Here is a 16745-nt window from a genome sequence, read left to right on the forward strand (position 1 = left end):
AAAAAAACAATTAATCCAGAAGAACTGCGGCAACGTCTCCCAAGACGCTTGAAGAAACCTTCCTGCAAAGCTCCCTGAAAACTATGAGCAAGTTTACCTGGACAAAATCTGTTTTAAACACAAAGAGTGGTCTCACCAAATATTGATTTGATTTAGTTAATAGAAGTTAAATGATAAAGTCTATTTATGATATTATATTTGAAAGCATTCTCACTTTACAACATTTTTACACTAGTGCCTAAAACATCTCACAGTACTGTATCTCTGCAGGAAGGTTTCTTCAAGTGTCTTGGAGACGTTGCCACATGGCATTCTGGATTTATATTTTTCTGTTTCTTTATGTAATTGAAGACTAAAAATGTACTGTTTAATGTTATTTTTTAGTACTATTTTTCTTTATTCATTTTCATAATGTATTTTGTGAAGTCAGAGTATGTTGTACATGTGCTGAGCAGACACACAGGAAGGGAGCTGGGAGAGTTATATACTGTATTTTGCATACAAGTTTGTGTGCAATGTAACGTTTACTGAGCAGAGATGTTCCAATGATACATTAAATGTGTACAATTTGGCATGTTCTTCACAAGGAAAGGAATGTTTTTCAACTGATGCAAATGTACCACAAATGACAAATGTATACACTGAAAAATAGTTTCTTAATATGGAAAGTGGATTGTATCATGTGTAAGCATTAGGTATACATTCCATTATAAACAAAAGCAACATGTTTTGCTACCTTACAAGGAAGTTGTAAGTTCCAGAGTGGTGTATATGCTCAATCCTACCAGGGGGTGAGAGGAAGGAGAAACATAGAGATGAAGGGGTGAGGGAGGAGAAACCCAGAGAAACCATTTACAGCTGGCATAAAGGGGTGAGGGGATAGAGAAATGGGGAACAGAGAAATCTGGAATGGAGACCTCCTCACCTGTAGCCTTATTCTGCTATGCCTGTTTCTCTCTCTCTGATACATGTATAAAAATAATAAAATACGAGATCTCTTGGCAAAGTAACTGGTGTAGCCTCCGTGATTCAACAATAATGGGGAAAAGCATGATTTTCAAATCTACAGAATCACCAGACTTGATGATGGTGAGATCAGATTATATCGGCTGTTGTCAGACTCCTTGCCAAAGACTTTTGCACAGTACAGTATATAAAATTGAAACCTGCTGATCATTATTTTTGAATTACAGTATTGGCACACTTCACCCTAAGGTACAGTACATGGACACCAACTGTGAATAAGGTCTGTATAAGGAGGAAGAGAAAAAGCAGATAGTAGCAGATCTTCTGTACAGACATAATCAAATTGCCATTCGTAACCCATGCTGAGAACAACATAATACCTGCAATAAAATGATGGCATTATAGAAAAAAAAAAGGTGCATTATTGTACAGCAACTGTGTCATATATGAAATATTCCATCCATGCATTCTCCAAGCCTCCTATGTACAGCTGCAGGATAAGAAATATTATCCATCTTACATACTTTATGATGAAATCTAATGCATATTCAAAGCTGCACAGATCTCCATTGTATCTTTGGTTGGGTGGGGGGGTGGGCTTGAGGTGTTATTGGATATTGAAGATTTTCTGAAACTCCTTCTCAAACATTTCCTTCAGCCTGGCGCCCATTTGCCCAAACTCATTGTCCTTTAAAGAGCAAAAGAGAACAAAATACAAAACAAATGTCAAAACAGTGAAAAACAAAACACACACACACAAAAAACAAGTGTCCTCTCTTTTTTGATTAATTATAATGTTAATCACAAAAATCATCAATCATGTCCAAGATATACATCCATATATAAGACATTGCAAAACAACTACATTTTAATGAGCGTTTGATCTATTTTTTTTTTTTTTTGGTCTTTATTAATTATGTCGTAATTGTTTCAGTGTTTCAGGGAATCTTACTCTATTAAATGTGCTGCAATTCCTGAAAATGAGCTGAAAGTCCGAGACGAACGCTCCAACCGTCTGATACTTGTCACTTTCCATATCTTGCTTTATTTTGTCTAGCCACATTGGCTGAGATATGAACTGAGAGTATCTGGACACCTGGAAGTTAAAACAATTCTAGTTAATTTATTTTTCTTAATGTAAAGTTCACCAACATGAATTCCCTATTATTCTATTTCTAATCAAATTCTAAATACATTAAATTAATTTTAATTTTAAAGGCATGAGAAAAAAGTGTTTTTTTTTAAGTGGTTGTAAAAGAGCGCAGGTTGAATAAGGAGACATCTTACTGTTTGATATGGATTTTTTACAAACACCTTCTGGGTGTCCTCCTTGTACATATGTAACAAGAGATAGTGGCAGTGCTAAAGAAGACAAACAACACACACACACACACACACACACACAACATTAAGTCCATCAATTATTGTTCTGTTTCTAAACCTAGAGAGCAGCCTATGTAGACATCTTACATTTTTGTGGTTATCCTTTAAATTAAAGTGCAAAGTTTGTGTGTGTGTTTACCAATCTGTATTGTGACACAGGGGCGTTTAAAGCTTCTTGTTCAGTCATGCTACTGGAGTCACGCCATTGCTGACTGGTTGTAAACACGCAAAAGGTACAAATCCATTCCCTACAAGCAAACACACACACACACACACACACATATACAGAAGGATGAATGTACAACACACATACTTGCTGATTTAATGATTTTGTTTGTTGTTTTTCTGTGTCTCACCCAGGTGAGTCTCCATCTACAGCTGGTAGGTGACAGTGTGAATGAAAAGCTCGTGGACATTCGTCACAACACACAAGATCTCCCCCAGTGTGACATGTGTAACACTCATCATCATTTTTCTGTGCCATCTAGTCACAGGACAACACAACATGATATAACATGTTATCATTGTCACAGAAATAAGCTCAAAGGCATTTTGCTCCAATGCAATTTGCTGATGTCTCTTTTTTATCCCAAAAGTGAAAGGAAAAAAGACATTTCATTTTGGATAAAGAAAACTAAGCTAATGTTAGTTTATTTGTTTGTTTGTGGGTGGGGTGGTTCTGTAATTCTCAATAGGTTTTAGATTCTCATACTGTAATACAGTGTTTTTTCTACTGCATTCAAGTTTTTTTAATCAGCAATCAAAGTGCTAAAAATATTACCATAATCCATTAATACTTACATGAATACCAATAGATTATAATAGCAATAATAGGGATTTCTATAGTTTTACAGTAACAAGAATGGCTTAATTTGCTAAATTGTCATGAAACTAACATCACAATGCAAAAAAGGGTAAGTAAGGGTAATACAAATAAGTGTCATTTTCTTTAAGCAGAAAATTCATAAAATAAAATAAATTATTTTGACTTTTCATAAGATTCACGCTATCTTTAGTTTATGAAAGGGATTTTAATTACTGCCTTGTGTGATTAACGCACGACTTAAACATGCTATTAAGAATTCAAGTGAATGTCATTAATTCTTTTTATCATGACTGATTATGAATGACAGACATGTCAGCTGGAGATGTTTCTTACTAGGTCTTCTGGTTGATCACTGCATTCCACACATTCGCACAGAAGAGAATGGATGCGCAGGATCTCTTTCTAAAAATGACAGTAATAAATAAACAAATCCATAAATAAATAATCATGTTTTTTCTCTTTTGTATCATGTTCTATCCAGTTTGATACCTTGAGTAAAAAGTTGAGAGTTTTCCCATGGCACAGTATATCTTTTTTCCAGTGTCCATCAGTGAGAGTTGGTTCCTCCTTTACAAATTCCTCCGGAGTGAACCAGCTTTCCTCAGTCCGTATACACTTCCCTCGACTCCCTGCAACATAAAGTAAACAAACACTTTCCACTCAAACTTTCGATACAGACAAAACAAACTGCATACTGAGTTCTGCACACGACTGCAGCAGTACACACTTCAGTGCAGTAACGTACCTGATGCAAACCGGGCTTTGTATAGAGTCCCAGTAAGTAAAACGCGGGTGACTGGTAAAGAGGGAGCTTGGAAAACAGACAGATCTGTCATCTCTTCTTCTTCCTCCTCCTCCTCATCCTCAACCCTCCTTCTAAACTCTGTTCCTTCTCCTCTCTCTCTCTGTTCCTGGAAATCTTCATCATCGCTTTCCTCAACCGAAATGGCGCTGGTTTCTGAGTGTTGAGGAATAAAACACACGGCTGCATTAAGACAGACAGCAGAGAGCGTGTGTGAATGAGTGTGAACGATCGGTGCTCACCTGTGCTGGAGCTCTCGGCTGAGCTCTCAGGAGACAGCTCCTTCAAGTTCTGCAGGAAGGAACAGAGTCAACTTAATGCATTTCAAAGGAAAAATAGGAAAAACAAAGCCTGACATTGTACGGATAGACAAAGTACTTTTGGGGCACATTTCCTCTTTCTCTCCAGCGGTGGAGACTGAAGATGCTTCTCCTGAAAGAATGAGAAGGGAAGTGATGTCAGATCACACATGTATCTGAGGAGTCTGCTGTATTTTATGTAGCAACTTATTTACCTCATATGTTTTAATCTTAGATGATCGATACTAAAATATGTGCTGTTCTCCTGTTGCTTTGCTTTAGGTGCAAAAGGTGCATTTCCCCTCACACTAAGGCCTTGTCCACACGGAGAAGCATTTAGCTGTATACGTAAACAACTTGTATCATATCGGCGTTTCGCCCAGACGGATCCGGCGTTTTGGGAGCCTGAAACCGCTATTTTTTTGATACCGGGTCCAAGAGTGGAAAAATCTGCGTTTTTCGTGTGTAAAGCCAATTTGTATATTTTGTGAAACGATGATGTCATCACCCCACGTGTCGACCCTAGTCAGACACCGCTACGTCACGTAACAGCAACAACAACTGCGTACCACATGCTTGTGTTCGTGCTGCAGAAGCTACTGAGCCTTTTTTACTTCTTTCTTATGCTATGATGCTTGTCTGTTGTCTGATTAAGACATTTCATATTTTGTACCAGGTTCAACCTATTGTTCAGTAAAGTTCTTGGTTCTTGAGCCTAATATTATTGTATACAGCGCGCAAAGGTTTATGCGCATGCTCCAAGTCTTCTTCTCTGTTTTTAGTGTATCTCTGTGGCAGAATTACAGCACCACATACTGGTCCCTGGCATGTACACTTAACTTAATAATATCATTAATATAACAACTGATAATTATTTATGTATTAAATTATATCAATGCAATATATATACATTTAGTATGATGTAGAATAAAAGAATAAAGAAATGCTAATAAAAATGTACTTGTTTGTAACAACAGGTAGACAAACTAGAAATAATGTGGGGTCCCATGATCATTTTGCCATTATTTATTGGCTTAAATCAGACTTTTTAAATGACCTGGGGTGTGTTTCCCATACAACAACTTTTATTGACTTATATATAACAACTTATTATGAAGAAGCGTGTGAAGCGTAAAGCGTAAATGAATGCGAAATTGCCAATGTTAATGGTTTAGACAATTAAATACATTTTTATTTCTAGCTAACTGTAAGCTATTTTTAAATTACAACTGACTAAAAATTTGCCAATATTATATTACAGGCCTAATCTATAGCTCAATATTACATAACCTTTATTGTTTCGATAAATAAATAGTCTAATATATAACTGAAAAAGTACTTCTGCAGCGGACAATGTGTTTCCAGCAAATATAAAGATCCCTATAATCTGTAACTATTTTACTATCTGCAAGTGCCTGCATTATTTACCTCTATGAGTTTCTTAAGCGTTGTGTTTCTGCAGCGGATGCTGATTTTCCAGTTCTTGGACCTTTCCTTCCCGGCAAACTTCTCAAAACCAGATGGGGTGAACCATTGTTTATTGGACAAAATGCACTTCTCCCCTACAGGAGAGAAAGATTGCATGCATTTAAACCCATAAACAGTATGATAAATACATCCTGTAATGAATTATAGCAAAAAATGTAAAGATGATGAACCTTTAGGCAGTTTTTCCCGATAAAGAGTGCCCTCTTTATCCCCACAGTTTACAGGCAGCTGAGTTTTATATAAAGGAAACTTCCAAATCTCCAGTATTTCTCCTTTCTTCACAGGAGTTGCTGAGAAAGGGAGAGAACGGAAGGAGACACATATCATACAGGCATAAGACACCAGCGAACTTGGACCTGCTGTAGTTCAGGGACTCACAGAATGAGGGTTTCTTCTTCTTCTTAGTGGGTGTGGAAACAGAGGAAGGACCCGGACCATCGCTATCCTCGCTATTTCTATCATCTTTATTTTTCTTTCGAGTGCGTTTCTTCTCCTTTCCTTTCTCCCCCTTTCCTTCACTCTTCTCCACCTGCGTCTCAACATCCGTAGCATTCTCATAGAATTTGAAGGTGCCTGAGAATAAAAAGATACTAAAACTGATACTCTTGGACCCCATTTACACCTGGTATTAAAATGCGATCTGTATCCAGATAAGTTATCCGGATAATAAAAAACGCATGTTAATGCAAGGTGTAAATACGTTGTGATCGGATCTGCCTGACCACATCTGGAGGTAGTCTGGCTCGCATTGTGTTCGGATCTTTACTAGGTAAAACGCAATCCGTACGACGTGATGGCATTCGTACCTGCCAAACGTCATCCTCTGCCCACGAAAACCACACCCCTCAGAAGTAACGTTAAGCTAAACATCCACAGAGACCGGTTCACTGTCGTAGCATTCAAAGTAGCCGTAAAAACAACAGCTGCAAACAGGGCCTGTCGTCTTTTCTGTTTGCTCCTAATAGAAAAACGTTGAAAATGATCCCTACCGCGACAGAGAAAAAGTAGAAACAGGCGGTACAGTAATAGCATCTCTAACGATCCTACACCTGCCATGTTGACAAACTACAGCTGATTTCCCGCCACCTCAGTGCTCACGCGCAGGTGTCACTCTGGAGGACAGAGATCCGAACTCAATGTGGATAACGAGAACGCATTAAAAATACAAGGTGTAAACGCAAAGGTAAGATCAGAACACCTATTATCCGGATAACTTATCTGGATACAGATCGCATTTTAATACCAGGTGTAAATGGGGCTTTGATCTTCTTTAATCTTAATGATACTAAAATAACACTGCTGTAAATATGAACACATTCTCGATCTGTAATAGTGTAATAATGCAGCATGACCCTAGTATAGGTCTAAAGCTCTAAGCTGATAACAGTGAAAAGCACTGACCGTCCAGCAGGCTGTTTCTGAGCAGGCGTAGCGTCGGGTACAGCTGCAGGATATGATCTTTAAACACACAGTGCCAGAACTGATGCATGCACTGAGATTTCTCTTTCTCCAGCCGGTCCAGAACCTCATAGATGCGCTTCTGCGTCTGCTTCTGCTCACGAGAGCGCATCCCTTTCACCTTCTACAGACAAAACAGAGAAAGACATTGAAGAAAACAGAAGTATGGTCAGACCGTATGTCACAGCGCTTACAATAACATATCTGCACAATAATGAAATGAATTAGGTAAATCTGCAGTGTGCTTTTACACACCAGCTTTTAAAAGTGGATGTACTATTGTAAAGTGATGGTAACACATGATAATACCATGGTACTTTGATATACATTACGTTTTAAAGAAGTCTCTTATAAATGCTCATTTTAAATGCAGTCTCTTAGGCTGCATTTATTTGAACAAAAATACAATAAAAACAGTAAAGTTGTGAGATATCATTTCAATTCAGTTTTCTATTTGACTATATTTTGTGATGTAAAGCTCAATTTTCAGCATCATTACTCCAGTCTTCAGTCGCATGATCCTTCAGAAATCATTCTAATATGCTGATGTGTGATGCTCAAGAAACATTTTATAATATTATTATCAATGTTGACGATGAGAATCAATGATACATTTTTTCCAGGATTTTTCCATCTGAATTCTTTTTTTGCAACATTATAAATGTCTTTACTGTCACTTTTGATCATTCGATCAATCCTCTTTCCTGAATAAATGCATCAATTTCTTAAAAAAAGAGTGCCATGGTAATAACAAGTTTGTTGTTGTTGTTTTTGGACACAGTATGCTACCATACTATGTTTGACATGTGTTTATTATTGTATGAATACGGTCACAGTTTTTTGCAAGGGTATTTTATGGTAGAGGTCAAAAAGATGGTACTGCTATTGTACATGTCCAAAAACATAGTATTATTAATGGTATATAATGACAAAAACATGGGTTTACCATATTACATACATGCCTTTAAAACATAGTATTACTGTGGCTGAATGTCCTGAAACAGAACTATTATTGCACCATATCCAAAAAGCATCGTATTGCCATGGTACATAACCAAAAATTATCATGTCCATCAAACCATAACATGAATGACTATAAAAGAGATACTACTAGACAGATCCTGTCATGCATGGGTGGTTAAGTTAGAGAAAGAGGGTATGTAGGAGGTGTGCGTGTTCCTGCCTGAAAGAGTTCCTCCGTCATCAGGTCGTGGTCTCGCAGCTGAGTGAATAGTGCGTGCGGTTGCTCTATGCAGGAAATCTCCGTCTTCTTGCGGTGGAGAAACAGCAGCAACTCTTCATTCGTTATAAAGTCTAACGGGTCCATTTGGCCGCGGTCTCCTGTTAATTCACAGATTTACAGGGCGACATAAAGTACGTTTAGCAACTTTGGAATATCATGCAGAATAATACAACACAACAGATTCAGTTCTGTGTCAAATACATAATTACTAAGCAATGTCTCACACTCCTCTAACTGAGGCTGGAAATGTTTTGTACAGATTTTTGCTGGCATTAAACGCAACATTTGCATATTTGACTCTTACGTACCTGTCGATGACGAGCTGTCGGAAGGATATTTCTGTACTTAATACGAGCAGGTCAGAAATAGAAATAGTTGTTTCCAAATCTCCCGCCTGAATGGGACTAACGTCAATGAAACTGGCTCATAAACCGTAAAGTATGCGCGGAAGTGATGTAGGGAAAGCGAATGTTAACCCGTTCAAAGTTCGATACGTAATGACGTCCGACTCAGTTAAACTAAACCCGGTTTAGAAACAGCCCCACGGGGTGTACTGGGTTTCTGCGGGTTTCCCCCACTTCTTTTTGATAAGGATTTTCATATAATTTTACGCGTCACAGTTGTTAACTAAGCTATGCAAATGCTAAAATAAATGTTCACTTCTTGGATTAAAAAGTGCGTAGGAAACGTATAGGCTATAACAACAATGTGTGAAATATATCACGAACAAAATAAAACAACTTTAAAATGAATATAAATGAATGATTAAATTACTTCCTCGAAGTGACCATCGCATATAGTTTTTGAGGCGTCTGTGTTGATAGTTGTTTGGGTTTTGTCCACTAGAGGGCGCAATAACCCAGAATAAGAAATCTTGCAAAATACAGAGATAGCCTATTGTTTGTTAAAATTAAGTTTAAAAACCTATAGGCCTAAGTAAAAAAAGAAAAGCTAACTCCTAGTTAGTTTCTCTTATTATTGTTATCAGTTATGTACATTGAAGTGTTTATGTTGCACATTATGTTGTTTAGTTAAAGTTTACTGCATTATTTTGTCATTTGTATTACCTCTATGGTATTTAACACTGCACTGTTGCTGGAGAAGTTACTTTAGGCAAATTTTAACTCATCCTGTGTACTTCCCCTACGACGTGTGTTATTATCAGTACATTTTACAATAACACATTTTAAAAGATCAAATAGGTTGGTATATTAACAATATTTAATAACATTTTGTTTTTTGTGGAAAATCACCTGTATCCTCAAGATTTTTTTAACAACACACAACATTTGTGTTACTTGTTTATCTCTCTTCATATACATCTCAGAAATGGCTGTTTTGGAGAATGACAAACTAAAATATTTAAAAAATGACGCAGAGAATAGAGGTTGTTGCTGTATGTGTGGTGAAGGGATAGTTACTCACCATCACGCCGTTCCAAACCTGCACGAGTTCTTTCTTCTTCTAACTCAAAAGAAGATTTCCATGCAAATGTCCAATTATAAAGAAGCCACACACACACACGAAAGCATTTGTCCTTTCCCACTTCCTTCAGCTTTAACTCAGAATAAGGTGTAAATTACAATGTTCTTTATGATTTTTTACGTTTATGTTTGGTCATTTGAAAAGTCTCAGAAAGACTGGATGACCAAATCCCCATAGACTAAATTATAATAAAGGAGTTAAAAGAGATATTTTGTCTGTAGAGGAGGAAAGTCTTTCATAAATGACTTTCTGTCCCCCAATAAGCTGTGAAGCTTTTAGGTCTGGGATCATTTTTAATGCAAATTCCAAAAGTTAGTTCATGTCTCCTTTTGGAGAATCTTGGTATAATTATTCTAAAGTTCACCCAAATAGAAAAATTCTGTCATCACCCTTATGTTGTTCCAAACCTGTACGCCATTCTTTCTCTTGTGGAACACAAAAGAAGATATTTTGAAAAATATTACAATGCTTGTCAATTGTCACAGTTCTGCAAGAGATAGGACCCAGTAGCAAATGATCAGGCAAGGGTTTTTGCAATAGATGCAGCTCTGAAGGAAAGAAAAGGCAGGAACACAAGGAACATGTATAGCTTGATGGAGATCTCAGATGTAGCACCAGTCTTGCCAGGTAGAGGCTCACAGAACCAGAGGCTCGACACAGGAGCTAGATAGCTGCACCAGTCAGGCTGAGGGAACTCGGGATACAGGGCAGGAACACACAGAAGAACATGCAAGACGAGACTCAAGACAAGACAGACAAGATATAGCAACAATAAAGATAACCAAACCTAAACTGATAAGATCAATGACTAGAGAAACAAAAAGTAGAGAAATACATATAAAAAGCAAACTAATGAAAACAACCAAGATAAAAAACCTGGAGTAGCTAAAGAGAAGCAAGACTTCCACTTGACAGGGAAAATAAGAACTAAAGAAAATAACTAGAAATAAAATTCTAAAACAAAAAGAGAACTCTAACTAGATTATAAAGCGCAAGAGCAAAAGCTAAGCAAAACAAAATAGCAACAAGGATAATCTGACACTGGGAATAGGATAACAAACCAGCGTAAGCACTAGGATCATTTCAAAATCACAACCCAGAAACACCACAAAGTACATACACAAACCGAACCAGCAAAGACATGAGGGGAAGAGGCACAATATAAAGGAACCAGGGGTCTCATTTATAAAACTGTGTGTAAGATATGCGTCAGTTTTACTAAGTGTCACTGGCGCGGACATTTAAGAAGGGATGGACATTGCTTCAAAGTGATAGGCTATATTTTTATAATCTTTCTGTATATGTCATTCTCTTTAAATTTTCTGTCTAAAAGTGACCAAAAAGACATTTAACTCGCCAAACTGCTCCGTCTCCAAAATGTTCGAACGCATGGGTCAGAGTTTGCGTGCAGGTGCGCAAATTTCCCATCAAGTTTGTTTTTATAAATCACAACTTATTCGTCGGAAGTGGCGTATGCCTCTTTCAGGGCCTGTTTTGTGGGTACGCAACAGTTATAAATGAGGCCCCAGAGCACATGAGGATCAGATGAGCACAATTAGTGAAATGAGGACAAGACATGGACTAAACAACATTAGGCTACATGACATGAGAGTACATGGCAAACACAGACCAAGACAGAGCCATGTGCTCAAACACAAGACAAACAGAAACATGAAACCACAACAACACAGACAAGGCTGCCAGGGCAGCAGAACCCTGACAAATACATAATAAAAGTCAATCGGACCCCAAAACTTTCAAGCTCCAAAGAGGACATATATACGTTTTCTGAGATGTGACAGGAACGGATAAAAATCTAAGCCTCTAGTCTTTGTTTGCATGCATTGATAAATGTTTTGATTTGATTATAAAGTGAATAAAGGCTTACATTTCATCCCAAACTGAACCAGTTATTCTGCTAGATAACTGACTTCATGCAACTAAAAATCACCCTGACACCAGTAATATTGAAGAAATTGGTAATTGGCCACGCAGTGACACAATGCATCAGTGTCTGAAGACAGATCTGACAGATGTATGTGGGCTCAACAATAAACGTCAAGATGTGCAATCAAACACCTTCTGAATGTATATTCAGTATCTGTGAACAAAACCCTGCATTGTTGGCAGGTGCTGCATTTTTCTATGATATTTGTGGTGTTTATCACTGTAAAATCTAACAGTTGTTCTAATGAAAAATGTTTAGTTAACTTTACTTAATGTCTTAACTTAATTGAACAAATATAGTAATCTGTACTATTTGCATACTATGCCTTTATTACTCAGAAAACCCAAGATAGATGAATTGATTTGAGTACCATTTTGTCAAGCAAAAGCGATTTATTTTTGAAGGCAGGGCACTTCCTAATAGATTTTTACTAATTTCATCCACTTATGCAGTTATCTTTCTCCTTAGTTGCATTCACTCATTTTCTAAAGTCTTCTTGAATGTTGAATTGTCAATACAACTGAAAATTGTGAGAGAACATCACATAAATTGCCATCATAAATTGATGTTGATTTCCGTTTAAAGTCAGTCACCATTATGGTGATTAGTGTTCCATTTGATTGGGCACTTGGAACTTAATTTATATCACTATAATTCTCTTCCAACTGATGCAGCGATGCAACAAGAAATCACAGTTATTTGGTTTCGAAGTAATAAATAGATTGCTTTTAAACGGTGACCAAACTTCAAACTAGATCATTAGTCTACTTTTCATGTAGAATTATGATCTATTAAAACTGTATAGCTAACACTTATGTCATAGACACCTTGCAAAACATTAAACTTTTAATTGGGTTTATATAATCGCTGTAGTTGTCACAATATCTTAAAAATTGACCTTGCTTGAGAGATCAACATTCAGCATCCAAAACATTACAATGGTAACAGAGAAATTTTATATTTATTAATTGTAACAATAACAATTTTATTTGTTTATTCATTATTTCCCATGTGCAATATTACAAGACTTCCGAAGCGATGGCATCAAGAGATTTTTGCAAGATGTCTTTTAGCCATTACCTCCATTAGTTCTCATACTGTATCTCATTTGCACATACATACATTCAAAGTAGCCAAAATTCCCAATGGCATTCGGGATCACTGAAATCAATGGTGTGTGACACGCTTTGATGCAGAATATTTGAACATGCATACCATTCCAAACTTTGGGGTCAGTAAGAAGAAATGAATGGGCCTACTTTTATTCAGCAAGCATGCATTTATTTGATCAAAAGTGAGTAAAGACATTTATAATGTTACAAAATATTTCTATTTCAAATAAATGCTGTTCTTTTGAACTTGCTATGTCATCAAAGAATCCTGACCAAAAAAAAAATGTTTCCACAAAAATATTAAGCAGCTTAAGTGTTTTCAATATTGATAATAATGTTTCTTGATCAGCAAATCATCATATTAGAATGATTTCTGAAGGATCATGTGACACTGAAGACTGGAGTAATGATGCTGTAAATTCAGCTTTACATCACAGGAATAAATTACATTTTTAATTGAATAGAGAAGTTATGTAATAACATTTCGCAATTACTGTTTTTTAAATTTATTTTTTGATGGAATAAATACAGCATTGGTGAGCATAAGACACTTCTTTCCAAAACATCACACAAAATTTGCCAACCCCAAACTTTGGAATGTGCATGAGATTTAAGAGCTGAAGAGAACTGACTGAATGACTGACTGACTGATTGATTGACTTTCAGTCTGAATTTCAGTCTGTTCGTGTTCTTCACACAAAGCTATCAAATTACTTTAGAAGGTGTGAATAGGCTACAGTACACAACTCATACAAGAAAGACATATGTGTCTGGAAAGAAATGAGGGCGAGTAGGATAACAGATTTTCAAATCGAGTGAGCTGTCCCTTTAAAATTCTAATTTAAATTTCTTCTCAGAGAGTAATGAAAACACATAAGAAACAAACCGGAGACGTCGGCACCCTCTCAACATGACATCAAATGGCACTTGACGTCAGAAATCCTGGAATTAAGAAAACATATACGCACATGATCAGATCGCCATACGCAGACCGAGACAGACCTCAGATTATCTCAAAAGATCCTTTACATAACATGCAGCAGTTGTAAAAGAAGAGACCTGGGAAATCAGCCTTTAAAGCGCCGGCCAACTGGCAGGAGCGGATTTGACATGCCTTTATCCTTAAAGTGCGGAGCGCCGCGCGGCCCGCGCCGCAGACATCATTAATTCAGATCCGAGTGGAAAATCATTTACGTGTGGCTTTTGCGTCTCCACACACACACACACACACACACACACACACACACACACACACACACACACACACACACACACACACACACACACACACACACACACACACACACACACACAACTCAGCTCATCTTGCACAACAGATGCACAGCTACCCTAAAGCGCAAACAAATTACAAAGATGTTACTAATTAATCTAGTGCACACTCTAAAAGTATGAAAAGAGTAAGGCAAGGGCAAGGCTCTTTGAAATAGACTATCACACTATAGTGTGAATAGTAGGCCTATGCAAATTTTCTATAAGCATGAAATAGCTGAATCAACTTGATAAAAATGGACAGTATGGACAGCATGGACAGTATGTTAGGCCTATACGTTTAGAATGAAGTAGCTTACTTACTGCCCACTATTTAAAAAAAAAAATCAATGTTCAGCATAGCATACTATTTCTGGAGTAGCCTAGGCTATATTGTATGTTCACTGCACATTATACAAGAATACCTGAACGACTATATTTGCCAAAATAGGCATACAACTGCATGGAAGGGTAAGTTAACTTTATTTCAAATTGTTGCGTATTAAACTAAAGTAAAAGTTAACTGAAATAATATAAAATATATATTAAAAAATAGATGTAGGCCCACACTCCTGGTAAAAAAAAAAAAAAAAAAAAACACCACAAAAACAGCCCAGCCCAAAAAGGCTAAACAATTGTCACAAATTATTGGTCAGGAAATTAGCAATATGTAAACAAATGCACTAAAATGCCATTGCTGTCTCAGAAAAACATCCAAGACAGAATGAAGTTTTTTTGGCAGAATATAGGAAGTTGTGTGTGGATTGATGAATGACACATGAGTTTCATGTTGATGCTCCAGAGTGATGTCTTGAAAATAATAATAAATGCATCTCTACCACAGTGAATGCAGATACTGTGTCATTGTATGGGGAGCATCTTTAGCTGCTGGTATGTGTGAGATACTTCACTGTGAAAAGTCATTTAATGCTTTGGAGTGCAGGAGAATATTTCAGAATGGCTTGCTTCCCACAATTGAAAAGTTGTTATATATCAGATGATATTTTTCACAGAGACAATGCCCTTGCCCAAATTGCAAAGACAACCAAGAAGTGTCCATCAGGCTCAGGTTTTGGCCTGTTCAGAGTCCTTTAGTGAATATTTGGTCTCACAAACTCAAACGAACTGGGAGACATTTTTTCAGCTACTCATGAACTGTTTGAAGCCATTAACATTGAGTGGAACAACACTGACTTTGAATTCCTGTAAAAGCTATTCCGTGCTAGTTACCTTACCTACAGTATTTGTGCAATTAATGCTAATTTCCTGACCAGTGATTTGTGATTAAAATGGTTACGACCATTAAAACATCATTTTATAATTTAATTTTTTTGGCTTTGCCCATTTTTTTTTTCACCCATGAGGAGTGTACTAAAATAAAATAATTCAAATTTATATACAAAATGAATAAAAACTATTTAGACATTTAAAAAAAACAATAACTATAAACGGAGCAATTCCAATAGGGTCCCCATATCATTGTTGCTCGGGCCCTAATTAAATTGATAAAACAAAAAATTACTACAATTTTAACAAAATTGACAAACAGCACAGAAAATGCAAACGTAAAAACTTATTCAAAAAATATATTAAATTGTTATAATAGCCTATATTACTAAAATAAATCCACCCCTGCATGAAGTATGCAATGCACTTGATGTGACCTTTCGTTTGTGATCAGTTGAAAACAAATATCAGTCATGATTTTTAAACATCTCTATCCTGAATCTGACTGCCAAATGTTAAAACATATTTACACAAAATTATTTTACACAATGCATGCAACATGACAGCACTGTAGTATAATATTTGAAACTGTTTCACATGATGAGCCAAAACATTATGACCAGTCAGGTGAAGCAAATATCATTGATCATCCCTTAACAAGGCCACATATTAAGGTTTGGTTAAATAATAACCGTTTTCATTTTCAAGATGATATAATAAATATAATAATGTCATAATGACCACAACTATTTTTTAAATAGCAAGTGTTCATATTCAATATATTGTGCCATATGCCCGAATCTGAATGTCATTCCATTGCAAACATTGCCAGTGTTGATTATGCATGTAAGCAAAAATATGATGCATTTCCTGATTTACCTGTTCTGTAAACACTTTTTTTTTGTGCATATTATTTACCTCAATTTTTCAAAGCATCACACTACACTCCTTTGCTGCATCTTCAAGACAACAGCCTGCTGTTTCCCTCATAAATACACAAGAGCAGCCTGCCATGTTTATTAATACTGTATGCGTCAAGAGGTAGTTGTCAAACTCGGGGACAGATTATTAAATATTCATCCCCCATCTTTTTTTGTACTCTTTTTCATGTGTATTAGCTTCCTAATTCTTCTCATCTGTCAATAAGCTTACTCCATCTTTTCAACTTCCACGTGGACAGCTGGTCTGTTATTTGTAATTCAGAGGGAACCGCTGGAGTCTGTAGGATGGAGGGTGAGG

The 16745-nt window shown here is 36.6% G+C and overlaps 1 protein-coding gene across 1 annotated transcript; it reads right to left on the reverse strand.

The window, feature by feature from the left end:
* Positions 1-1414: 1414 nt before the first annotated feature.
* On the reverse strand, positions 1415-8886 carry LOC130101097 (nuclear body protein SP140-like protein). The gene is made up of 16 exons (XM_056266661.1): positions 8774-8886; positions 8406-8563; positions 7166-7346; positions 6143-6337; positions 5935-6054; positions 5705-5838; positions 4356-4409; positions 4220-4268; positions 3921-4133; positions 3665-3804; positions 3509-3577; positions 2706-2833; positions 2489-2597; positions 2254-2328; positions 1919-2062; positions 1415-1654 (listed from the first exon to the last, which is right to left on the reverse strand). The coding sequence occupies exons 2-16, from the start codon at positions 8547-8549 to the stop codon at positions 1574-1576; spliced, it is 1836 nt and encodes a 611-aa protein (XP_056122636.1). The 5' UTR covers positions 8550-8563; positions 8774-8886; the 3' UTR covers positions 1415-1573.
* Positions 8887-16745: the final 7859 nt, after the last annotated feature.

The sequence above is a fragment of the Rhinichthys klamathensis genome, unplaced genomic scaffold, assembly GCF_029890125.1.
Source record: "Rhinichthys klamathensis goyatoka isolate OS25496 unplaced genomic scaffold, OSU_Roscu_1.1 h1tg000251l_1, whole genome shotgun sequence".
NCBI classification, from domain to species: Eukaryota; Metazoa; Chordata; class Actinopteri; order Cypriniformes; family Leuciscidae; genus Rhinichthys; species Rhinichthys klamathensis.